Source organism: Coturnix japonica, chromosome 6, assembly GCF_054131305.1.
Source record: "Coturnix japonica strain WE chromosome 6, WE-NBRP24, whole genome shotgun sequence".
Classification (NCBI taxonomy): Eukaryota; Metazoa; Chordata; class Aves; order Galliformes; family Phasianidae; genus Coturnix; species Coturnix japonica.
This window is the reverse complement of record NC_140668.1, coordinates 4929071-4955784: the sequence shown is the minus strand read 5'-3', so window position 1 is coordinate 4955784 and position 26714 is coordinate 4929071. Positions and strand designations below refer to the sequence as shown.

Here is a 26714-nt window from a genome sequence, read left to right as displayed (position 1 = left end):
TGAGGCCCCTTCTGACTGAAATTATTTCAGGTTGCTTCATTCCATGCTAACAGGGTCAGGTGTCAGGCCCTTCCTTTTTGAGGGTAGAGTTGTTCTTTGGTAACCAGAAGCACTGTGTCTGAAAAAAAAAAGTGCCTGTGCTGTGATGGAGCTGCTGGAAAAGCAGATTGATGTACTGGGAGAAAGAGTTTGCTGTTTCAAAGAAAGTTCTGTACTTTCTGATTTGGGTTCTCAGGGTTTCCGAAGGCTGTTTTTGCAGTTGAGCATTTTGACAGTTTTCTTTTCAAGTTTACATTCAGTCTTTAATGGTTGCTGTAATTTTACTTTTAAACAGCGCAGTTCTTCAAAGGCAGCAGTGAAAGAGCATCAGCTGAGGTCTGTCGGGTGATCATGAGGGGTTCTCAGTGGCTCATTTCTTCAGCTGTCATTTGTCAGAACACACTCATGTAATCTTAATGAACAATGTGCAAAGCCATTAAAAACTCAATTACGGCTTTCTTTTTTACTGCAGACGTGAGAAAATGCAATCATAAAGTGCTGATGTGTAAACACAATAGCCACCATCTGCTACAGAGCAGCATTTCAGCTCAAAAAGAGGGTATATGTTGCAGATGCATCAATAATAGGAAGCTTATCAAGGCATCATTATGCACCAAGCAGGGGAAAAATTGAAATTTATGGCCAGCAAGAGAGCTCTTCATGGTTTAATTCCCCAATTTTCGGTGGTATGTTTAATAACTATAAGAGAGTGCCTTTTTATGTTCACTGTCATTTGAATGGATTTTTAAAAATGAATTTATTTACCATCTTTCTTTTCTCCATGCTTTTGACTGATCTGAACGCAGCACATTTGGTTTTAGTTATTCAGGAAGGTGGCAAAGCCAGCAAGATATTAACTGATGTAACCTGTTGGTTCAAGAGCACTAAATTTAATTGACCTCATATTCAGCTCCTTTAATGAGCATTTACTTCTGTGTCCAATAGAAACAGAACAACCCAACAACTTTCACACAGCAGAGATCATTTCTTCTCTTCAAACTTTCCCATTTCAGTGTCTATTTGATGACATTTGAACTTTCCAGATGGAGGTAAACAAAAACAGCACTCAGTGTTTTTTTCTGCTCTCATTACTGTTCAAAGTCAGTCCAAATCAGAGTTTCTTCAAGGAATCTTTTGTTTTATACACATTCATGCCTGGAGAAATTTAAATAGGTTTTCAGTCATTCATTGATCAATAATTTCTGTTTGTGACACGTTAATGCATTCCCTAGTTCTTTATATGAGTGAGAAATGTGACAAATGGCTTGTTGGTGCCAGACCCGCTTGTACCTCTTTTATTTGCACATACAGGCCTATAAATTCAAAAGAAGTCCCATCAGCTTCAATTCTGCGCTCATGTTAAAGAAGTCTGTCAGGCTCTGAATCGCAATGTGTCAGTTTTTATTACAGCTAATAAGGCAAAACACGCTTGTCCTTAAAAGGCTGTTCTGAACTCTGTTTGTTTGTTTACTTATTGCTGATCTCAGAGCTACTGGTAAGCAATGCGTCCTGCCCAGAAAAGCTTTAGTGGCATGGACAGGTAGTCAGTGCATCCCAGCTGCTGGTCCAGGAGCACACAGAGCAACCTTTGGAAGGTCCTTGAGGGTAGGGGATGGGTTATGCATTCAGGTTCACAGTGCAAGAAGGGAAATGAGAATCACATACAGCTAGGTTTGTTTGGAGGGTAATTTGTGGTAGAGGGTATAAATTATTCACAGCAGTGAGATTTTGTGAGATAGCAACGTTCTTGTACCCACTGTCAGTCATGGCATGGGTGAAGTTTAATAATATCCCCTCCTAAGGGCAGGCTTGGGGTGTTGAGCACCAACTTGACCTGGCAGGAAAAGACCTTCCTGAGGCAGCTGCTATTTGAGGTCTCTGTGGAAGTAAGAGCAGGTAGAGACACCAGATGGCACAGTTAAAGATGGGAGCAGCACCAGTAGTGGAATTTTTTTTTATCTTTTTCACAATCATGTAAAACAGTCTCTCCCCTCAGGACTTTACTGGAGACAGTTATGATCTTAGAGCCTTTTCTCTTGTATTTCTAGGCATGCTATGGGGTGTGGGTTTTTGTTTCTAAGGCATCCAGAAATGAGAACCAAGGCTGTGAATAACATGCAAATGGCAATGATTTTTATTTTTTTTTTTTGGTAAGGCTATTCTTCCCATAACGAAGGCTGATTATTTTATTAAGTGTTTTTTTGCTTGATGGATATTTCACTCACTCACGTTGTGTCAGTCTCTATGTACAGGCTCTATACTCCAGAGTTATTGTACAAAAGGCCATTGTCGTTCTGCAAATAGGGTATGATTCATTTTTGGTGGGTGTCAAAAACTAAAATTGTAATTATTGCTTTGAACTTTTACTAAAAGCTGATGTTTTTCTCCCAGAGGAATGCTCCTTATTTTCATACGTGAATCTGTAAAAGTGAAATCCTCCTTAAGTCTTTCTATCATTGAAACGCCTGCCTGATGTAGTACAGTTCAGGACCCTGTTGTGCTGGGCACTGTATAGCTTCAGAGTAGATCTTTAGGGCAGGGATCCATCTACTATCCAAATAGATAAGGATTTCCAAATAGGGAAAGGATGAGGAAGACACCCAGAAGTGAAATGATGTGTGCTAAGATCTGATCAAAGATGGAACAGAAATGAATGACCTCTTCTTTACTGAATGTTTGCTTTGGCTGTAGCATCACCCCTGTATCTTACCTGTTGGAAACTGTGCTTCCTGGTCATAAATTATCCCAGGTGATACAGTCTGAGCCCAAATCTCAGATTGCCACTATTTTAGTTTATTTGGGTGGATCAGAAGATTACTGCAGCACTCAGTGAGAAACTAACTGACGAAGGGGGTTTTGAGTTTGACTGAGAGCAGGAGTGAATCAACAGAGAATGTTTATCAGTCTCACCTTACAGACTTTGATTATTAGAGAAAAAATTGAAGGCTTGGATTCAGCTTTTCTGTTTCTTGAGCTCTTTACTGTGAATTTGGAATCTCTGGATTGGGGGCCATTGGGATTTTTAACCTATCCAAATGAAAGATCGGATCGCTAGAGAGCACCTTACTGTAGCTTTTTTGCTTGTACCGCCTCATCCCCAGCTGTGCCTGCACTGTGCTCGAGTTTTCCAAGGTCTCAGGAGCGTGTGTGATTTCTTGTGAAAGATGCACTTTCTTCTGCATCCGTGCTTTGCAGTCCTTTACAAAATGTATACACATATCACATAAACAGAAACAAACCAACAAACCACCAAAAGCAGTTTTGTGTGAGGAAGTGGCTGGTATCTGGTGGCTTAAAAGAAAATAAAATAGAATATGTATGGCTGTCCACTGGACAAAACTGATCAGAATGTTTATCTGGCTCATCTGAGTGTCTGTCAAACTGCTGTGGCACGGAATTGGGGAAGTCAATAGGTTAGAAGTGAGGCAAGGCTTTTCAAACACAGTGTGCTGTGAACTGCAAGAGGCCAGTAGAGAAATACATTTGTAGCATGACTTGGCAGCTGCAGCAGGACTCTGAATGTCAAGAAGGCTGCATTTGATTAAAAATTATTATGCCTAGCTGCTGACACATAGATTTTTTTTTCCCCCGGATCTTGGTATTTTCTTCAGCTTTTTCTGTGAGTGTCTGCACACACATAAAGCAGATCCCTTAAACAGAATTGAATCAAATAACTCTCATAATGTTTTTTCTTATTGCTAACATTTGTCACCTTGATGCATCTGTAAAGAGATGAGTTGAGACACAATGTGCTGTAAAATAACTGCTTGATGAATCAAAACATGAGTTCAACATCCAGTGCCATGCTTAATATGATGCAAGCTTCAGGGTTAACAAACTCATAAATTGCCTTAGTATAGATTTCTCTCCTAAAATTCAGCCGGTCCTTCCCTCCTAGAAGTGTAATTGTCCTTGTTGCTGTATTGCTAGTTGAGATGTTGCTCTTGTGCTAACAAGCCTAATTCATCTAGGCTCTGTACACTGGGTTTTCTTAACACCTTGCTGCTTTCCAAAGCTTGTACCACCAAGATACAGTGTTCCCGGGTACAGATTGGCACTAAGGTGGTAGAGACCATGCAGGCAAATGCCAGTTGAGAATGTGATCTTTTATAGCATTCTTTTGTGTTGAATGTGCCTTTGGGAAAGTAGGTATTTGGGGCTGTACGCTGTAGGAGAGCCCTGTGGCTTCTTGGAAGGTAAATATGACTTTGTTTAGGGTGACTCTTTTATTGCAGTGTTATAAAACAATAAAAGCAAAGTTGTATTTATAATTTCTAAGTTATCTAATTAAGGCGGTTATAGCTGGCCATGAATCTATTTGTATTTATACCCTGTAATTTAGATCTCCTTTCTTTTCTGTTACCTAACAACTAGCATAAAATAGCTAGTTTGAGTTCTTAGGAGGAACTGTTTTGTTTGCTGGCTTCTAAAGGAATCATTGACTTTTCTAGGGAATCTGCTTTAACTGAAAGAGCTCAGCAGATGTTTAGTATTCATTCTTTTTTCCCTTGTCTGTGTACAGGCTCCTTCATGATGGTGAACAGCTCTGGACGGGCATCCAGGCAGAAAGCTCACTTACTTTTGCCCACGTTGAAGGAAAATGACACACATTGCATCGATTTCCATTATTACTCTTCCAGCAGAGATCGTTCGAGTCCTGGCTCTCTGAATGTCTACGTGAAAGTGAACGGAGGACCACAGGGCAATCCCATATGGAATGTCTCAGGGGTTGTAACAGAAGGATGGGTGAAGGCAGAGCTTGCCATCAGTACTTTCTGGCCGCATTTTTATCAGGTATGAGTTCACAGTATTTCTCTGTCTGTTTCCATTGAGTGTCTGGCTGGGTGTGAGCTATGAGCTGTTGTTAGCAATAAGTCTTCTGAAAATTAAATACAGCTTTTTTTCCCCGCTTTTTTTTTTTTTTTGCATCAGATAGAGTTTTCATATGACAGTTTTATAGCAAGAGATGATAGAGACATCTTGACTTAATTCTTCTCACCCTTTTTCTTTACATATGTTCTCAGGTCACAGAGGAAAAGCTGGGCAGGTGAAGTAAATTATTGGAAAGTTAGAACCCACTTATGTATCATGAAATATGCATGTAAACGGACTTGGATTGGCACTTCCCATGCACACAATGGACTCATATACTCCTTGTTAAGCAGTGAAGACATGAGAACTCTTATCTTCTGATTTTTATCGTTTTACATTCAAGGGAAAAAAAACAGTGCCTGGGAGGTAATTGCACCCTACACCTTGCAGGAAAAGGAGAAATACATATTATAGTGTAAGAAAAAAGAGCATGAGTGAGATGGGAATTACAGTAAAAGAAACTATGAAAAGGCATTGAATGCTCTACGGATAGAAAACAGTAGGAAGAAAAGCTTTTTTTTTTTTTTTAAAATAACTGGGTAGTAGGTCTGTAAAATCTGAGCTAAAGTAGAACACTTTAATGTTCTGCCTCCAAAAAGGAGCCAAGGATTTCAGCAGAATAGATAAGAGCACACTGTACAGGGTGAAGGGGAATATGGGATAAAGAGATGCAAATGCACTGGAAGTGGTGTTTTAAGGGCTGTGCACAACTTGTCACTCGCTCTGAAATCATATTAAAGTGATCGATACTACTTTCATATTAACATCAACCAGAATCTGCTTCGTAGTAGGTGCTGTACAGAGAGAACAGAAATGATCTTTCACCCAGGTAATCAGTGCTTGAAAAACCTGGAAAAGACAGTCTGATCTCAAACTACGAGATCCAACTGTTAGATATACCAATACCAGACTTCCTGAACCTCATTACATCTTTTGCAAGTTTTTTTAGAGGTCAGGTTTGCTTTTCCCGAGGAAGAAAATCCTTTAAATCAAAGAAGAATTTTGCACCGCTGTGCAAAAACGAAGAGCCTAAAGGCAGCAGTGACTGCCTGGGAGTGGTTCCTGCCCAGAAAATGCAAATGTTCTCTCTCTTTTTCTCTCCCTCTCCTGAGCCTCACCTTTATGATGGATAAAGTTCTAATTTCCCTCTGCTAAAGTATGGCTCTTAAAATGTTGTCAGGGATCTGATAGTCTGCTCTGTCCTTGGTCCCTAATTTTGTCCATTGGTTTCTGCAATCTAGTGACTCTCTATGTTTAAGGAAAAAAAGAAAAAAAGAAAGAAAACTTTAAGCTCTCAAAAGTGGGGGGGAAATGCAATCATGGAATTTTATCAAAATTACTGTTGGTTACATCGTAACACTTGTGGCTGAAGGAGTCCAGAGGTGGCATGGTGATAAAAGCTTCTGTGTACCGATGCCTGGGGAACGTCTCATTGACACTCACAATCCAGATTATGCTGTGAGAGTGTTATTTGTCAACTTTAAATCAAAACTGCACGCCCGGAGAACAGTTTGTGCAGAAGAGGCCTGAATGGATATTCTGTATTTCAAAAGTACAAGGTAACACAGGGGGGAAAAAAGTATTTCTCCTAAATAATGAAATCTACGTCAAGAAAAATGTTTATTTTCTTAATACCCAACAATTACACCATCAGTAATTGCTGTGTGCATTGAGAAATCTGAAGCCAACTGCCCAGGATGCAAGGTATTGACAAGTGCCCAGAGCTTTGGAGGTGTGAGTAGCAGCAAACCAGTGCTAGGCCTATTGCCAGAGGGTCGTGGTTTGGGTCTGGCAATTCTGCACAAGGGTTGTATGAGTCACCTACATCCAGAAGCACTCTGCTGAGGTATTAATGTGATGGTGGTAGAGGTTTATCAGCTCTGCCCATGAGTTAGTTGTGCCTGGATTCCCAGTCTGCGAGCGTTTGTAGTGTAGTGAGAAAAATCTATAATAGCTCTAGGAGAAAGGTAAGACGTGTGCTCTTGAATTACTGCATGCCACGAGGATTAACTTAGTCCCAGAATGCACTGAGCACAGCACTACAGTCTGCCAGGAAGGGGTGTTTTGATGTACTGATCCTGTGTACTGTATTGATCCATGCCTGAAGAAGTCTGTCGTACCACGACAGATGAGCCACGCTACATCACTAACACAGACATTGCTGGTAGATAGCAGCAGTGAAATGTGGGTTTGTTTATGGGTAAGGAAACATGAAATGAATCTTGGTATTTGCAGTTCTCAGGAGCATTTAAGAATGTTGAAGAGCCAAACTTTGCATTTGCGAATTATATTAATTTCTGAGAACTTCCAAAAATGTTAAGTATTAAACACTTGTTCTTCAGCCCAGGTGCTTCTGCTCTGCCCACTCTGACAGGGCTGAAGTGGTGCAAAACTGTATAAAAGGGTGAGAACAGTGTGGAAATCTGAACTGAGAAATAAAGAGATCTGAGAGTAGAGTTAAAAAGGTAATAAAATAGCTGTCCAAACAAAGCAGTGTGAATTGAGACCCTCTGCTCTTGTCAGTGATTTTGGCAGCAATGTGAAGATTAAATCCATGGTCTTTTTAGAAGCTGACACAGCTGCTACCGACTCAAGGTTTAGGTTATTTTGTGCTCTGTGAACTGTGTCACTAATTAACAGAGGTCAGTCCGCTATGTGTTTGTTTTTACCTCAAAGAAGCGGGGAATTATTCTTTCCAAGTTCTTGGCTTTCAGGAAATTGAGGTAGTAATTCAGCAAAGCTTGTAACTTCTCAGCTATAAGATAAGCAAAGTAAAGTTTGGTGGCTATGAAGGCGCAGTTTAATCCTAGTCTGAAGGGAGTCACAGTAATTGCTGTGTGACCTTAGCAGTAAGTGCCGTGTTTATCATGAATGAATTTTCATTTATCAAATAAATTGTCATTTCCATACTGAGGACATGCATTCTATTCCTTGTTTATACAGTCCTTAGAAAGTATTCTTGAACACAGGAAACATTTATTGATGGTTTGATCATCTTCCAGATATTTGCTACCTCCTCTTATCCTTCGGACAACCTATTTTTTGCCCACCTTCATCTGCTGCAGAACTCTGTTTATATTGCTAGCACCTGAGCTTTTCTTACTTTGTTTTTTCCCCTTTATTTCTTTATTCTACCTGTTTTTATCATGGCATTTTTCTAAAGGGCTTATTTCAGGAGTGCTCCCACTTGGAATGCTTTGAACTGAGGGAGTAGATCTTAAGATATCATGGGAATATAAGTAGAAACTAAATTATGGAAGCCCAAATGCAAAGCAAAATGATTAATGGCAACCTGATTATGAAGTACATGCTGCTCCACTTTTGTAGCTTGAGCTGTGGTGGTCGGCATTCAAAAAGCTGAATCTTTTGTTGAGTTACATCTTCCAATGGAGGAGATGAAGAAAAGGCTCAATAGTGACAGGCTAGGAATGCAAAATTTTATTTAAAGTGGGAATAGCAGTGTTGAAGACTGGCTTTTAGTAGTTAACAAACTTAATGGTGTTCCGGTAATGATTTTGATAGTCACGAATTATCCTGCAAAAACAGTGGCTGCTGCAGTAGTAGTAACTGTGCCAGCTGAACACATTAATTAGCTTTGTCCTTGTAAACTTTACAGCATTTAATACTGTTTTTTTCCTGAATTTTATTTTGCTTATTTGGCAATAGTTAATTAGTTTGAATTTTACCAGTCTCCCAGAGTCCCCTTGCCCTGCCCCAAACTCTTTGCACACAGTATTTGTATTGTACTTATAGAACACTTCAAATCAGATGTAATTGCACACGTGTGTAATTGGTTTCTTTGCTCTTCCAAATGGAAGCAGTACATAGTTCTCACTAATCCTAATTAATATTGCTCTTTTTGTTATCTGTGTCAAGTTGATTTTCTGTCTTTGACATGTGTCTTCATGCTGTATTGCATAGGTACCCCTTTGTTATTAATGATAAAATGCTTTGAATGTATCAGACATTGGAATAGGAGTGGAATGTGGTGACTGGCCAAATGACTAGTGCAGTTCTTTCTAAGAAAACCTTTTCTTTGTATTTCAGGTGATATTTGAATCTGTCTCTTTGAAAGGACATCCAGGGTACATAGCTGTGGATGAAGTCAGAGTTCTTGCCCATCCATGCAGTGAGTATTCTTTGTTCTTCTAACCGTCTCAATGCGTTAAATACCAGGCTTTGCAGTCTATAATACTGGGCTTGGCAGTCTTAAGTTGTGACTTATCCAATAGTGCCAACTGTAAAATCTCTTCTGTTTTGGTATCCCCCAAAACAACTAAAGGCAGCCAGCCTTGTGCAATTAAATAACTTGACAATTTGTGCAAAAGGCAAAGGTGCTCTGATTCGGTCACTTGTGCCAGGATGTTTGTGGAAGTTTCTCATTGTAGAAGAGTCACAAGAACATAAAACTCTGTTTTGTTGTTTCGGAATTGTTCTGCTGTAGGAAAAGATCTAAATGTTTCTGATAATGTCCTGCGTGGTTAACTTAAGGAAATAAGACAAATTGGTTCGATATATAAAGTAGTAAAATAAGAAAAGACATATCCTAAAGGTATCTCTCAAAAGAAAGGTTTTTGATTCTGCATGAGTTATTTAATAAATAAATCTCATTTAGACTTACACAGCAACGAAAACTAATGCAGGTTCATTACACTGTTCAGAAATATTTGTTCTGTTTCTCCTACCTTAGCTGTACTATGCCCAGCTTACATTTTTCCAGCATAGAAAGACATTAAGCCTCTACATTTGTGTGCGCACTTCTTTGGTTTCTCTGTGCATCTACTGAGAGGCTCAAGGACTTTTGTATCCCTACACTGTGTATGGAGCATACAGATTTTTAACAGCTTTCATGTTCATTGATGAGTTTAGACATATCTCTTTAAAATATAGTATTTTTAAAAAGTAATCCATAATAAATTAATGTCTTTTAGTGCTTGAATTATTAATTGTTATGTAGCAGATTAAATTGAATTTATGGGTGATACTTTGGCTTATTATATTTAGGTTTGTTTATAACTTTGATGCTGTAGTATTTCCAGGTGGCCTGATGTCCTTTGGGAAGGTAGCCCACCACCCCCATCAGGTTGGAGCTTTAACAGCCCCTTTCACTGGTTCTTAGTTTCAGTAAATGAGCAGCAGCTCTTCCAAACAAAATTCTGTGGGTGAGGTTCACCCATTTTATTTCAAAGAATAGCAACCATTCGCAATGTGAGGTACATGGCTCTGCTCAAGTTTAACAGGACATTTCTGAAAACTGCAGTATGGTTAATTGCAGTTTAACTGAATTATATTTGTATTTACCATGTGCTTGTTCCTCGGGCCTTTGGGTGTATTTACTTCATTAAGAAATACTTACAATCTGTGTTGACCAGATGTTGCTGATAACTGGCAGCCTCCAAACAAATCCCCCAAATGATGTGTATGCATTCCAAAGCATGTTTGGTGGTGACTGATCCCTTTACTGGGAAAGAGGCCACAGAACCAACTGTGAGGCAAAGACAAGAAGGTTATGGGATTAAAAAATATATAGCAACCCCAAATCCTGCTTGGTGAATTATTAAAACTGATGTTTAAAACTCCATCTCCAAGTACATGCAGGTTCCTCTGGAAAATTAAATGCAATCTTGGTGACCCAAAGCTGGAATTACTCAGACTATATCCAGTGCATTTGAAATCAGTTGGCAACCTGCAGTGTGTGCAGGTCCCTACAAGCTATGAGTTCTCTGCAGTCTTTGCAAATACTTCTGTCTGATTCCCAGTGTTGTCTTTGCTGTTCAGTAGTGACACTGTACAGACTTACTTTGCCCCTCGGGTTCATTTTACAATTGTTAAAACTCAAAGCACAGGAATGAGGAAGCTTCTGATTGAGCCTGAATGGCACTTGAAATTATTGGTGTTATGTTTTAGTTTTGAGGCTGGTGTGGCTATATGTGCCTGATTTGGAGCTCACTCATACCTGAACATAGGCAGAAGTCACTCCTAAATAGCCTGCAAGCAGCACATAGTACTTGCTTTGCTGCCTGTCACCCAGAGGTGGTTTACCAGTTGGCTTTGACACGCTGCTCTGACCCCTAGAAAGCACGATAGTACAGAATCCCTGCACTTTGCTTGAGTTGTCAGCAAACTGGGCATATGGAGAATGTGGCACAGGAATTAGATAAAAACCTCTGACGTAGCATGCGGGCAAGGGTTTTCTGTTCATGTGCCTGTAGTAGACAACCATCTATTTGCCAGGCTTCCTGCACACACATGCCTACATCTTCTGAACCTATTTAATTCCAATAGAAAAATGTAGGTTAGTTTGTGCTCTGAAAATATGTAATTCCTTGGCTACTTATATCCAAAAGGTAAAGATGAAGTTGAAAAATGCTGACCCTTACTGTATTAGAAGGCTGTTGTGTGTCCTACTCTGAGAGTATTTGGTTGGTGCACAAACTTCCTTCTGAAGCCCAGCAAGCACAAAGCTAATCAGATGATCTTTTTCTGCTGTCACAAAATATGTTGGTGATATCAGCATTTGGATGTTGGTGGTTTAGTGTTGAACGAATACTGAATTTATTGTCATCAAAAAGCAGATATTGGCGTTATTAACCAGTGCAGCAATCCAACACTTATCAGTAATATCAATGTTTCATTTAATATCAGTGATTTTATATCAGCGGCATTGTTACTCCACAGTTACAGGATGTATTTGATAGTCAATACAATTGAAAGGAGAAAATTCTTTATACAAATTTGTTTTGGCCAGCCACACTTGACAACCTCAATTTCATTTCATTTTGCCCTTGGTAGAGCCACAGTTTCCTAAAGAGAAAAAATGTTCTCAGTTACTCTTAATAGAAGGGAGTAACAAATTGTTTTGGTGACCATGAAAGATCTGTAAGATCCCCTTGCTCTGCACCAAGTAGCTCAGTACTGAGGGACAGCTTTATTTTGCTAAATCTCTTTGTCAGGAGTAGGATGACTTGCTTTGTTCTGATATCTGTGTTGGTGTAACACAATCGCTGCCTTGCTCTACCCTTCCTATTCTTTGCATTTCTTGTTAGGAAAAGCACCTCATTTCTTACGGCTTCAGAATGTGGAGGTTAATGTGGGACAGAATGCGACATTCCAGTGCATTGCCGGGGGGAAGTGGTCCCAGCATGACAAACTCTGGCTTCAGGTAAAGTGATGCAATTTTTTCAAGTAAAATAAATAGACAGAGGACAGCAGGGTGGTGGGGCAAATGTTTATCATCAAAATCCTTTGAGAACTGCCTTGAGTTGTTTCCAGATCAGAATTCAAGATGATAAAATGCAGAACTGTGCTTCAGAAGATGGAAAAAGTGGCCAGCAAAATGTTAGTTCTAAACATACATCTTCAGACCTGTAAGCACTCCTTCATAAAAAAGAAAAGGCAGAACAGGTGCAATAATCCCTCCCTTCTGCTTAATTTTTGGTCTTCTTTCCTTTTGCCCTCCAAAAATATTGTTGACAAAGGCTGAGGGAAGTATGTTGAGATGAAAACATTCCTTAAGGTATGTTATAAAAGGACAAAGCCAGTTTGTACTCATTTTGTTTCTTCCTCCCAGTTTCCGTTGGCTTTTGCTCTGCATTGGCTCTATATTGATAGCAGAATGTTCCTCTGGTTGCTCACTAAATGACCAAAGAGTTCCTTCTCTTTGTGTCTATTTTCATTCTACTGGTTGGACTTCAAAAACTGTGTTGTGCTATTCACGTAGTGACAAACTTAAGTGATTTTCAGTTCTGGAGTTAGAAATGGAGCTTTTAGCAAACTGGAAGGGTGGAGTGCTGTTTGCCAGTGAAGGACAAAGTTATTACTTGTGCCCTTTGGAGTACTTGGCTCTGTGGAGTTCCAGCATTGCCATATTCTATACTAGAGTTCTTCTGGAGACTTTGAAGATAGTTGAGTTGAAAATTGTTTGAAATTGGTAATCACAGCCTGAACCTCTGATTAATCAGCTGAGGCAAATGTTAGGTCAGCTGTGGGAGCACAGGTGAGACTAATTTAGCTGTGGTCCCAGAAGGGGTGGAGCTTGACTCCACCTCCTCTAGACCTCATTTAAGGGCTGACCACCACTGAGGCAGTATCTCTTGGAGATTGCTCCCTGGTGGAGGTTGCTTCAGCATTTCCCAGCGAAGGCATCCATATTAGTGAGTTTTTCCTCATAAATAACCTTCTGAATATCTGTTACCATCTTTGTATCATTCCACCTTGCACTAGTCTAAATACTCAGGCAAGAATCAGTTTACTAATGGTGTAAACAAAAATTAATACCGGGAAAAAGATTGTGTTGGTGAGAAATGTGGTTGGCGTTCTGTAAAAATAACAGTCATTCTAACTGTACATTATTAAAGCTGTTATCTTAAAATATACCTTTTAGCCTGAAAATTATTGGCCTATGTTGTACTTTTAGCATTAACAGAAACATATTTTGGCTTATTCTATATCTTTTTTTGAATTATTTCTGTGAAATCTTTCCACGGAAAGATTATATGTGTGTGAAAAAACTTCTGATCTGAAGCACTGTGAACCTTTTTTCCAAAGAGAAGAAGGGATTTGGGAGGAAATCATCATTGGTAGGGGGATCCTGGTTTCCATTCTTTTAAACTGGAGGATTTAATGAAAACAGCCTTGGAAATACTTCCCAAAATTGATTACTGGAAACTGGCACAATGACTCTGTGTTTTCCATTGAGGTTTCTAATAAAATAGACCAACTGAGCAAGTTCAGGTGTTTATGCTGATTTCCAGTTAATTCATCATCTGTCACTTTTCCAGTTGGGAAAATGCTGCATGGCATTGGTGGAGAAAGATTTATTGAGGATTGCTGGACATATAAACATTGCTGTTCATCCAAGCAATGTATTTAAATTGTTCTGGAAACAAAGTTTTATGCCTGAAAATGATAGGTTTATAATATCTGTTCACTTATAGTATTTTCACAGGAGTACAAAATGCATTCATTTGTAGTATTTTCATGTCCTGGATAAGCTTCTGGATATACCCAGTACAAATAGTCTTAGCTGTCACTCTCCAGGCTTTTCAGTATACATAACACATCAAACGCACAAAAATATGTCAGAATTTAAGTAGATACAAAAAACTTAAATATATAAGAACATTTAAGCCCACTACTTCATAAAACCCAGAAAGCCTGTAAATTTTTCAGGGACGTTACCAGCTGTCTTTTCCTGAATGAATTGTACTCGTACAAAATCTAACCTAGTGAAGGTCTGAGCAGTTTTAAGAGTAATGAAGAGTGAATAATTTGTGTGCCTTTGTGATGTGAGTTGTTTTCATCTGTCTCCACAGCAGTGGAATGGGAGGGACACAGCATTAATGGTTACTCGAGTCGTCAACCACAGGCGTTTCTCTGCTACCGTCAGCGTTGCTGACACTTCGCAGCGCAGCATCAGCAAATACCGGTGTGTCATTCGCTCAGATGGAGGATCTGGAGTTTCAAATTATGCAGAACTAATAGTGAAAGGTAAGTTGTATTAATACAGCAACTTGGTGTTAGTTGAGCGTTTCCTCCTGTATCAACTGTGTGTAAAATTTGACGTCCTATTGGGCCTTTCTTTCTTTCAATCCTATTAGATTCAAGTAGGAAAAATGGGTAAAAGTGACATGAATTTCAATCATTTTCTTAAAACAAGTATTTGAATCAAAGCTTTATCTGAATACAGCCTTCTTCATGAGCTCTTGAAGTAATGTATGGTAGCTGTGGATAATTTTAATGCAGTCAGCAGAATAGTTTATCTGTCAGTCAGCTTCATCTGGCTTGCTTTACATTTCATCAGACACAAATAATCCTATGGTAGTGTTGCATGTCAGAAGAGTCTGTTCAAGACTGATGGGTGCAGGTGATCTGGAATGATTCTGTTGATGTCCTGAAGCACACAGTACAGATATCAGTAGCTCTTAATGGAAGCTGGAGGTTTCAGCTCTCTTATTAACTGTGATTCAGGAGGTGATGCTGTGCCTGACACGTGCAAGGTGGTATTTGCTTAAGAACATCCATGATGCACGGAATGAAATGCTATTTACTGCGCTGCTTTATTAATGTTACCCAAGCTGCACCACAAGGATGCTCACTGTGTCTTAGGAGAACAAACCAGAAGGTGACAGTCTCCCCTTAGACTGCTTTAGTGTCTATTGAAGGCAATACTGATGTGGGTGGAAGGAATCTTCTCAGAGAATATAGTTTTATTGATCAAAACTTTTGTACGTTATGGAGATAGAGGACTGTTGGAGAAATGAGATCACTTTGTTCTACTGTAGTACTTTTTTAGCAACTTTTTCTGTCACTTAGCACTAGCACCTTCACAATGTTTTAAATATCCAATGTTGTAGATATTCAGGCTACACTGATCATGAAGAGAATGTTCAGATTAGGTGCGAAATGCTTTTAATTCCCACCAAATTATCTACTATCTCACTTGTTAGAGGAGTTAACTTATGATTAAAATGAAATCGAGTTGCCAAAAGCAGCATATTGGTACTGTAAAATTGTTAAGTAGAGGGAAGGCAGTCTTCCAGAGCAACCAATATTAGAGTATGCAGAGTTGGGCATGTGCCTGACACTTTCATGTTTAACAGTATGAGGAGAAGAAAAATAGAAGAGTGAGTTGTAAATGTGAATGGCTGGACATCCAACATGATGGACATTGGTAGACTCACTGCTGAATTACCCAGGCAGACACCTAGGCAGAGAAACTTGAGGAGAGGAATATTGTTATGGGAAGGCACGCTCCTCTGCTCTGTGCTGCTGTATTAGTAAGCAGGCAAAGTTAAGTGGTTCATTTGAGGTTAGCTTGATGCAGCACTGTGAAACACTGGGATTGCATGGATGAGTACTTCTAGTCTGGCTAATTTTAGCGTGGGTAATAGCAAATTCGCAACACATATATACAGACTGAAATGAAAGCAAATTGGAATTGTTTAATTCTGAAGAGATGTTTATTGAATTGCAGTAATGTACTTGGGTATACATTAAATTAGTCTGTAATTGAAGTTCTGCTCAATTGATAGTCCTGTCCCTAAACCTACTAAATCCAAGCTAATTCTTTGCCTCACATGCTTTTTCCCAGTTAGCTGAACATAAAATCATGTAGGATTTTTTCAACAAAGGTCAAGGTTGAAAAAACTATCTATATATCTTTCTCATGTGAAGATCTGTTTGCTTCCCTTAGCCGTAAGATATTTTATTACAGCAATGAGAAAGTGATTTACAGTTCTTGATGCTGCATAGTTTAGTAGACACAGATTGAGGAATCTTTATTTGAAATACATTTACTACCTCAACACTTGAAATTGGAACCGTAGATACTTCTTTCAGCAAATAAACCAGTGATATTAAACACAAACCAGCCCCTTCGGTTGTCATACGTGACTATGTGGACATTATATTTCCAATACTGAGAATGCTAGAGAACTGCCACTGCAGAGCTGTTCACTGTCTGTGCAAATACCTTCTGTAAGTGGCAGTAAATCTATTCTTCTCTTTGCACTTCAGAATCGTAATCACAAAGCCTGCAAAACCCATCATTTCCATCTGCACACCTTACCATCCTTTGGTGCTCCTCTGGAAAATAGCTCTCCTCTATTTCTTAACTTTCACAGTCTCTCATACAGTAATTTTGTGTAGAGCAGGCTTCGAGTATCCTAGAGCTTCTACATCTTGCTGTACTGATCGCATGCAGATGGAATGCTTCTAGTCCGTAATTTTCTTTTAAGTAAAAGCTGCATGGCAGTTATCCATATTCTGAAATAAATGCATATTTTGCTTGTGTAAAGATTGTTTAAAATACTACAAAACTGTCCAGGATCTGAACACGTGAGATCTGTATTAATGATACAATTCGAGTGTCCTTCCAGAAAGCCTCTTACTTCATGTGGGAGTGTGAATAACATTTTAAACTGTGCGTGTGTTTGTATTGGCAAGTTGTTTGCGATTTATTTTTCTGATCCATTTCAGGTAGTTTGAGTGCCCAAATTAATGAGTGGTAGAAATTTGTAACTTCTTTTTTCTTGAACCTGTTTGTTTTTGCAGTCTTGGCTCACCAGCAGGTCCCTTGAGATCATTTTATTGCTACCTGATGATTTTTATGAGATCTGTTCTATGCTGCCACAACAGGAGTTGCAGTATGCGACAAAACCCCTTTACAGACCTCTCAGGATATGTTCTTTTTCCCTTCAGTTTTGCCTTTGTTGATTTTTATAGTGTTTGATTACTCAACACAGATGTAAGACAGTCTGTTCCTTAGCTGAGTGGCTTTCTGTCATCCATGTGATGTTTGGGACAGCTCATCTGTTTATCAGTCACTTTTTTCTTGAGGTTTTCAGACATGAAGCTGATACTTGCAATGATGCCAGAGGGAGAGGTGGGTTGTTGTTTTTTTCCCCAGTGTTGCTTACTGTTTTTTCTCTAATTCTTTTCTGGTCTGATGCCTGTCAAGACAACAAATAACAATAAATAATTATGCATTAAGACAAAATACCTATGTATGTGGTTAAGTTGCTTCAGTATTAAATATATAGAGATATACCTTGCAAATTCACTATTAAAAATTATGAAGTAGACAACCTCTACCTGCATTTTGACCAGTCTCAGTATGTACCATTGGAGTTGTATCCAGAGTAGTTTCAATTAATTATTAAGCTTCAGGAAGAACTATTAGGAAAAAGAACTTTCCAAAGCCTAAAAAAAATAAGAAATAAAGATATGTCTCGCACATCTGATCCAGGCTGGATCTGGCCATAGAGATGTTGCATCAGGCCCTCCATAGGTCTGCTTGGGTGAAACAAGTGGGAGTGTAGATATGAAAGTATATTATATGGCATTATGCATGTACTGCAGATTAGAGCTTGCATCTGGACTGAAAATACAATTGACTTCAATGTACTTCCTTAGGATGACATTGTTATGGGGGCCTGTAGTGACAGGATGAGCAGAAATTGCCCTCTTCCAGTTTAAAGCTGATTTAGATGTGATATCAGGGAGAAATTCCTTACTGCGAGGCTGGTGAGACACTGGCACAGGTTGCCCATTGAGGCTGTGGATGCCCCTTCCCTGCCGTCATTCAGGGCCAGGCTGGATGGGGCTGAGCAACCTGGGCTTAGAGGGAGGTGTCCCTGCCTACAGCAGGGGGTTGGAAGGAGGTGATCTTAAAGGTCCCTTCCAACCCATTCTTTGATTCTGTGACCATAAACTCCATAGTCTTTCACTTCATATTCATCCACAGTACATGTATAATTTTGTACCTTAGGATACTGGTATGAAAAGTACTCATTAAATGTATCATAATACCCTTGCCATCACAAGATAATATAGCAACTATTGCCATAACAGTACTCAGATCCCTGGGCTGGGGGTACTGATAAGAATAGTAGCAATGTTGCAGTCATCTTCTTTTGCCTGAGAGTAGCTGGAAGATCCTAACCTGGCCCCTCACTTGGAGCCATTTAGGTGAGAAACTCATCTATGGTCGGAAATAAATGCTTTTTAGATTTCACTGTTAAAATATTTTTTTATAGTGTGCAGAAATTCAGATAGGAATTTTCGTGCCTCACGGCTATTAATCGGGCTCATCCAGGTTGTGAAAGTTGCTGAGTAGATTTGAATTCATCTGCCTGAGTAATATGCATTAATCAAGGTCCTGCACGTTATCACTTTATGAACAGGGAAGCATCTCTCGTTGGCACTGTCAGCGGTATCAGGAAAGCTGTGATGGGGAGGGCTTTCCTCAGGCTTCATGCTCTCACACTCTCATGTTCTCTCTTTGCCTTTTTACACAACTGGATTGTCTGCAGAGTTAATGTGTGCAGCACCAGGAGAAGTTAAGTGTAGGTTTGATCGGGTGTGTGTTAATGTTGCTCTTTTGGATTACCACAGAGTGTATGTGTGGATATGAACCATTTGTGAAGGTTATGAAATTAGTGAACATGAGAAACTGACTTTGTGGTTGCGGGGTGCCTGAAGAAGCTGCTGCCATTCCTTTATTCCTCTGTAGTCACAGTGATGTAGGGAATGCAATGCTCCAAACCCTGGTGTTCAAATCTGGCTAATAATTACTCGAACTCTTCACTCTGTTTTAATCATCTAGTTTGGTGTTGTCCAATAGCTATTGCTTTAACTCAGATCTAATCATTGGATGTCTGTGTGCTGAGAAAAGGGGAGATGAGATTTTGAACACTCATTCCCTCTCACTGAGAGCTTTGCTTCCTCTCCTTTCACTCTGCCTTAATAGCTTTTGGAGGAGGGGAGAGCGCTGAGGACAAAGCCGTTGTTTCATAGAAATAGGCAGTTAGAAAGAATGATACGTGTTATTTCAAAAGAAAATATTTCCTTCTCCTTCTGTTTAACCTCCAAAATAGAACTGGAAATGAAGCCTTTCTTGGGAGCTGATTGATAGACATACATGATATTATAGACTGGATCCATTTTTCAGAGCTGCACTGTGCAATGTGGACTTGCAGTCGTGTTGCCATGTTTGTATTCCTTGTTTTCAGTGTTTACGTTAGCCAAGGATGTGTGAATTAGAATGGGTGTTTCCGGGAAGAATACAAAGCTACAGCTGTGATACAAGGACATTTCCTAAGCTAATTGTTGACAGTTCAGGTCTCCAATTTCTTTTCTTTCTGCCATAGCTCTTCAATTTCTAAGCTAAGCAAGCAGAGATTGCTGTATGAACTTTATCTTCATTGTAGGCACTTGGGAAATGAATACAACTTTCCTGTCACAGCACTGACTTGAGTTTCAGGAACTATCAGTGTTGTGCATATAGGAAAGAAATTGGAGATTGGGATGGGGGGAAGGCTGGGCGTTGGAGGGGGGGGGTGGAGGTTGGTGGTGTTTGATTTGTTTGTTTTCCTCCTAGAGATGCATTAAGGAGTTATGTTTTAATCCTGACTGAGCATGGTAGACAAGTAGGCATGGGATTGAGTTCCTTAGGATTGTTCTTAATATGCATGTTTCTAAGCGTGATGCTCATGATGTATAAAGTTCTTAACTGAATACAAGATAAAAATGCAATAACAAGTAGAAAAAAAAAGAATACAAAACAATCTTTTTGAAGTGAAGGAGCTTGAGTAAATCCTTGTGCTTTCTGAGTGTGGTTACCTGCAGCCTCCCTGATGTATCTCAGGAACCGGTTGTGATGGTGCAGGGAGCAGACGGCTCATGTGAGCTGTTGTTCTGCTGGCTGAAAGCCATGGGGCAAGCAGTCCTCACCAGTCTTAGGCAGAGAGAGCTGTTACAGCTTTGTAGGAGCAAGGAGGCTTCTCCCAGGGTTATCATCTTCTCTCTCTCTAGAAGAGGACTCTAGAAATAGCTAGGAATGATTAACTTAGTAAAAGGCTTGTTTGTTTTTAGTTTTGTTTCTTTAAGTTATGGGACTAATAAAGGTCACATGGGACTAATAAAGGTCAGCTGGTATTAGGGGTATACTACAGGCCACCTGATCAAGGGGAGGCTGCTGATGAGGCTTTCTTGCTCCAGATGCGTGAGGCGTCTGGCTCACGGGCTCTTGTCCTGGTGGGGGACTTCAACCATCCTGACATCTGTTGGGAAAACCACACGGCGAGCTGCAAGAGCTCCAGAAGGCTCTTGGAATCCATTGATGATAGCTTTCTGGTTCAGGTATTGGACAGACCGACCAGAGGTCAAGCGTTGCTGGACCTGCTGCTCACCAACGCTGAGGAGATCATCAAAGGCGTCAAGGTTGGAGGCTGCCTGGGCTCCAGCGATCATGCCCTGGTTGAGTTTGTGATCTCAAGCGATGTGGGCCTGGCAAAGAGCAGGACCAGGATGCTCAACTTTAGAAGAGCAGACTTCAAGCTACTCAATGGAATGCTGGCCAAGATCCCCTGGCGCGCTGCCCTCAAAGATAAGGACGTTGAGGAGAGCTGGCTACTGTTCAAGGATGCCCTCCTGGCAGCACAAGAGGTCTCCATTCCCCTGATTAAGAAAGTGGGCAGGAGAGGTAGAAAACCGGCATGGCTCAGCAAGGACCTGCTAAGAGAACTGAGGGTGAAGAAAGGGGTGTACAAGCTCTGGAAACAAGGCTGTGTCACCTGGGAAGAATACAGGGATGCCGTCCGAACTTGCAGACGTGGGATCAGGAAAGCCAAGGCGCAGGCAGAACTGAACTTGGCGAGGGATGTGAAAAACAACAAGAAAACCTTCTACAGGTACATTGGCCAGAAGAGACAGGCCAAAATGGACGTGCCTACTCTGGTAAATTTAAAAGGAGAAATGGCTTCAACAGATGAAGAGAAAGCTGAGGTGCTGAATGAGTTCTTCACCTCGGTCTTCACTGGTGGCCAGGATTCTAGTCTTTTTCACGTCCCTAAGTCTTGCACCCCCATACCTCCATGTGGGGACCAAGGAGGTAAATCCCTCCCCACTGTAAGGGTAGAGCAAATCCGAGAGTGCCTCCTTAGACTGAATGAGTATAAGTCTATGGGGCCAGATGGCGTGCATCCCAGGGTCCTGAAGGAGCTGGCTGAGGTGGTTGCTGAGCCGCTCTCCATCATATTTGAGAAGTCGTGGCTGTCAGGTGAGGTCCCGGATGATTGGAGGAAGGGTCACGTCACTCCCATTTACAAGAAGGGGAGCAGGGACGACCCGGGTAACTACAGGCTGGTGAGTCTCACCTCTGTGCCTGGGAAGATTATGGAACAGATCCTCCTGGACAACATGCTTGATCACATAAAGAATGAGCATGTGATCCGAGACAGCCAGCATGGCTTCACCAGGGGAAGGTCATGCTTAACTAATCTTGTGGCCTTCTATGATGGAGTGACGGCGTTGGTGGATGAAGGGAAGGCGACCGATGTCATTTACCTGGACCTGAGCAAGGCCTTTGACATGGTCCCCCATCACATCCTCATCTCCAAATTGGAGGGAGGTGGATTTGATGGGTGGACAACTAGATGGATAAGCAATTGGTTGAAAGGCCGCAGACAGAGGGTGGTGGTCAATGGCTCTATGTCCAGGTGGAGGCCGGTAACGAGCGGCGTCCCTCAAGGGTCTGTCTTGGGACCGGTGCTCTTTAACATCTTTATTAATGACATCGATGAGGGAATGGAGTGCACCCTCAGCAAGTTTGCTGATGACACCAAGCTGAGTGGTGCAGTCGATACGGTGGAGGGAACAGATGCCATTCAGAGGGACCTTGACAGGCTGGAAAGCTGGGCTCGGGTGAACCTAATGAGGTTCAACACGGCAAAGTGCAAGGTTTTGCACTTGGGCCGGAAGAACCCCAGGCACCTGTACAGGCTGGGAGGAGTTGTCCTTGAGAGCAGCTCGGCTGAAAAAGACCTAGGGGTCCTGATAGATGAGAAACTTAACATGAGCCAGCAGTGCGCTCTGGCAGCCCGGAAAGCAAACGGGGTCCTGGGCTCCATCAGGAGAGGGGTGGTCAGCAGGGATAGGGAGGTGATTGTCCCTCTCTACTCTGCTCTTGTGAGGCCCCATCTGGAGTACTGTGTCCAGGTGTGGAGCCCTCAGTACAAAAAAGATATGGAGATTTTGGAAAGGGTCCAGAGGAGGGCCACAAAGATGATCAGGGGGCTGGAGCACCTCCCCTATGAGGACAGGCTGAGGGAGTTGGGTTTGTTCAGCCTGGAGAAGAGAAGGTTGCGGGGTGACCTCATTGCAGCCTTTCAATACCTGAAGGGAACTTACTCCCAGGAGGGGAGTAAACTCTTCGAAAGGGCTGATAATAGCAGGACTAGGGGAAATGGTTTTAAGTTGAAGGAGGGAAGATTTAGGTTGGATGTTAGGGGAAAGTTCTTTACTAGAAGGGTGGTTAGGTCCTGGAACAGGCTGCCCAGTGAGGTTGTGGATGCCCCGTCCTTGGAGGTGTTCAAGACCAGGTTGGACAGGGCCCTGGGCAACCTGATCTAGTAAATGTGTATGTTTGGTGGCCCTGCTAGGCAGGGGGGTTGGAACTACATGATCCTTGAGGTCCCTTCCAACCCGGGTCATTCTGTGATTCTGTGATTCTGTGAAATCTTTCCTCTCAACTTGACCTGAGTAACTGCAAGATTTGTTGTGGGAAGAAGCCTTCTTGCTGCTTTTAAGTAAGATAATGTTATGAATGTATTGAATGTATGAAATAATTGTGCCCTGTCCTATACCCTCTTACCTGCCTCTACCAAACAAAGGAGAGGAAATCTCCAAAGAGCAAAAGTAATGAAAGGAAAAGCATTGCTGTGTGATAGACTTTGTCATCTCACTAGACTGCCCTGGCATTCCTTGACTTTTCCATCAGCTATTCATGTAGACCTGCATATTTCTATATAACCTTATTCTTTTACCTGCTGTTCTGAGAAGTGTCTCCCCACATCAGACAAATACAAAGGATAAAGTGGGAATCGAAGTAAATAAATGAGCTGTTTAATCATAACAATTTCAATCTTAGTATGTTAAAATTGCCAAAACAATTTACATAAGGTTTTGGTCTTCAGATAAAAGATGTGGTCCAAAAGTTGGTGGAAATAATATGTTGTTTTTTGGTTAGTGTTCCAGTAAACATCTACCTATTAGCTTCCTATTGTAGAGAAAGCTCCCAACAAACAGTTCAGCTGGTGGAAGGAGGAAGCTTGCAAGAACAAATGAATGTGTTTCAGTCTGCCTAGGATTACACTCATGCTTGAAAAGTACAGACAAGGTAATTTCGTATATTTCATGCTGCCTTACATCGTGGAGGAAGATAGCAGTAATGCAATTTTCAAGTATCTATTGCTGCTGGGGCGTACAGCGTATTAACTTATGTTGAGGGACTTTCACTGCTGGAGGCTTCTGTTGTTCTGTAGTATTCATATGACAGTCTGTAGTCTTGCTAATACCAATTCTCATTTGTTTATTTTTAAAGGGATGGGAGGGGTAGCAGTTACTTGGCCAGTGTTGTTTATTGTCCCCATTAGCTTTCTTGCTTGGTGGCTAAAATATAGTCAAAATACTAAATTGTCCCTTTGTTAATTGTTCTGCAATCTATGCTGCTGTTTCTAGTAGGGTTTGATCCTGCTGGGTTATGCCTGTAGTTGATATTTGGCAGTCAGAACACACAGCCCTCTCCGTGCCCATTTAAAATCATCAGAAAAGTTGAAGGCAGCTGCAAAGAAATTAATTCAGGAGTGCTGCTATCGGAAGGAAAAAAAGCATCAAATGCTAAGGAGATATCTTAAAAGCCTTTGCTAGCTGGAAACGTTCTTGCAGTTAGGATAGCTTGGCAACTCAGACGATCAGATGTACACCATGCAAAATGTATCTGGAACTTTCCATTGTTCTTTGTTTCTTTCCAAGGTACGGTGTTTTCTAACAGCTGATTGCTTGTGATGCTCATATGATATTACAATTCAAAATGACGCCCCCCCACCCACCTTATGACTCAACTATGAAATTTAGCAGAAGGTTTGAGTCACATGCGTCGTTAACTGTCTCTCTTCCACTCATCTTTCTTCTGCCTCTTTAATTGTAGGGAAGTTATTAATGAACTTTCAAACCTCTTGGCAAATGGAACCTAGAACTATTCTTAATTTGCCCATGCTGTGGTTACAATCCTGTTAAGTGCTTTTAATTCAAGAGAAGGCACTTGAAGTACCATCTGTCATTGTACTGGATATTGGTGAGGAGTCTGGTATGATTAGGAGACCTTTGACACTTGTTAGATATAATTGGTGGATATGAGCTGTTATCTCCGCAGGAAGGATATCCTTTCTACATCAAAATATCTTTTCTGTTGCAGGAGGGGGGAAAAAAAGCCCAAAATTGTAGTGCTATACTTAATATGAAATGTGGGCAAAGATTCATTAGATTTCTCAGTGTGCAATGGTCATTATTAATAAGAGAACCTGTCAGAGTAAACTGGCAAAACAGCACGGATTCCATTTATATGTGAGAAATGGTTGAATTTCAAATGAAGGGAGTAAACTCATTCTATTGGGATGCAGGTGCCTCAGATCATGATGACTGGAGATTGTAGGAAGTTTGTGGTGCTAGACACACAGAGTGTAAGGAAGCATAGTTACTGAGCTCTTTCAGGAATGCAGTAGTTACTGCAGCTAATAGGCTTGCTGCAAAAGTATTACATTTGCTACTGGACAACTGAATGAAGTCAGGTGTGCTGAATGGAGGCCCTTCAGCCAGCTTCTGTTAGATATTGAGGGAAACAGGGCTTTTAAAGTTCACACAGTATTTGCCTCTGAATGATGGAGCTGAACTGCTTTGCATTCAAAGCCGGCAGAACTGAACTCCAGGGAGAAGCTGGGTGTTGGTTACGTTAACATTCGCCCTATCCAAATGAAAAGATTAAAGAGCATTTTTCAGCGTTAGGGAAGGAATGCTCACTCTGCAGTCAGCTCCCACTCAGCTTCGAGATTATTGGAGGTAGGAAAATATCCGAAGTTGCAGTTTTGCATTTAGATTTTGCAGTCCCACTTCTTCCCCCCTGCTCCACTGAGAAATTTATCTGAGCCAATGATTTCCCAGCATCCATGGTAGCTGTCAGGTGAGGAAATGCAGATCCCAGATGATCACCAACAAACCCCAAAACCTGTTGTGATGCTTTTCAGCTTTGATCTGATGTGTTAATCTTCTGCCATGATAAATATCACCACTTGTTGCCCTCCTTTACTGGTGCTGGGATGCTTTGCTCACTTCACATCCTTCCTGTTACTTCTGCCCTGCTGTGACTTTGAGAGATGCCTTCAGATGTAGGGGCAGAAACCTGCTGAGCAGCAGTTAAGTAGTGTGATTGCAGCAAGCCCTGCCTCTATTGTAATCCTTAGCCTATGGATTTGAGGGCAGAAAAAAAAAACAAACATCAACATAATATGAAGTTTCTTGGCTTTGTACAGACTAGACCTATCTCTCTACAGGTGAGATTTCCCTCCCGAGCATCTCTCACTTCTCTTTCTCGGCAGGAAACTTTCTATCAGTGCACGTTTGTATGTGAGGAGGATGCAAATAGCTGCACGACTTAGGCTCTCTCTCTTTGGATCCTATAAATCAGTCTTTGCGTGTGCTTTACTGTCCTATTTATGAGCCTGCAGCTAATACTGAATCACATGGCAGACTACAACTTACAAACTGCTTGTTCCCTCAGCAGGATACAGACACAAATTAAAATGGACAAGGGTTGAATTGCTTATTTCTTTAATTCTCTCTTTTGTTTCTGCTGTTTCTAAGTTTCTGACTGGCCCCTGTGAGCAGTGCTGAGAAGATCTTATTCCCTCTTACTTGGCATTATGGTATTATTCAGTCCTTTGTTCCAAACTCAGTATTTCTCAGTATTTTCCATGGTTTTGAGGCTGGAATTCTCAATATAAGCACTTTTGTGTTTCCTCTTGCATTTTCTTTTGCCATCACTCTACTACTTAGTCTTCCACATACCTTTGTCTACTTGTTGAGCCTTGCCAAATCACTTACTTCTGCTTCCTTGTGTGTGTTATGGATGAACTTCTCTCAAGTCTCAGCAAGGAACCTTAAGCATTGGTAGAGGCAAGCACTTGGGCAATGGAATTACTGCTTACCCCTGGGTAAGGGCTTCCACAGTGATGCTCCCAAGAACTACAGGAAGACACAAAAAGCATCAGCTGAGAACAGCATAAGAGCATGAAAAAGTAATTCTGAAGTTTAAAACTGTACAGTTGGTGATGTGTTCTGGGAGACAATTATTTCAAGTGGTTTGTGTACACTAAATCAGCAGCCTTCCGTATTTACTGCATTTACGGCTGTATGCTGTACGATCTGTTTATAAGTAAAAAAGTAAGGTGTCTATCCTTAGTGAATCC

The 26714-nt window shown here is 41.0% G+C and overlaps 1 protein-coding gene across 1 annotated transcript in view; it reads left to right on the top strand.

Annotated features, from left to right (window-relative positions):
- LOC146760284 (receptor-type tyrosine-protein phosphatase T-like) overlaps window positions 1-14414 on the top strand; it is a 224586-nt gene extending 210172 nt beyond the window's left edge. Inside the window, exons 7-10 of the mRNA XM_085550794.1 lie at window positions 4562-4833; window positions 8959-9040; window positions 11958-12073; window positions 14226-14414. Coding sequence (XP_085406920.1) covers window positions 4562-4833; window positions 8959-9040; window positions 11958-12073; window positions 14226-14414 — 659 coding nt within the window. The remainder of the gene's footprint in view (window positions 1-4561; window positions 4834-8958; window positions 9041-11957; window positions 12074-14225) is intronic.
- The last annotated feature ends 12300 nt before the right edge of the window (window positions 14415-26714 follow it).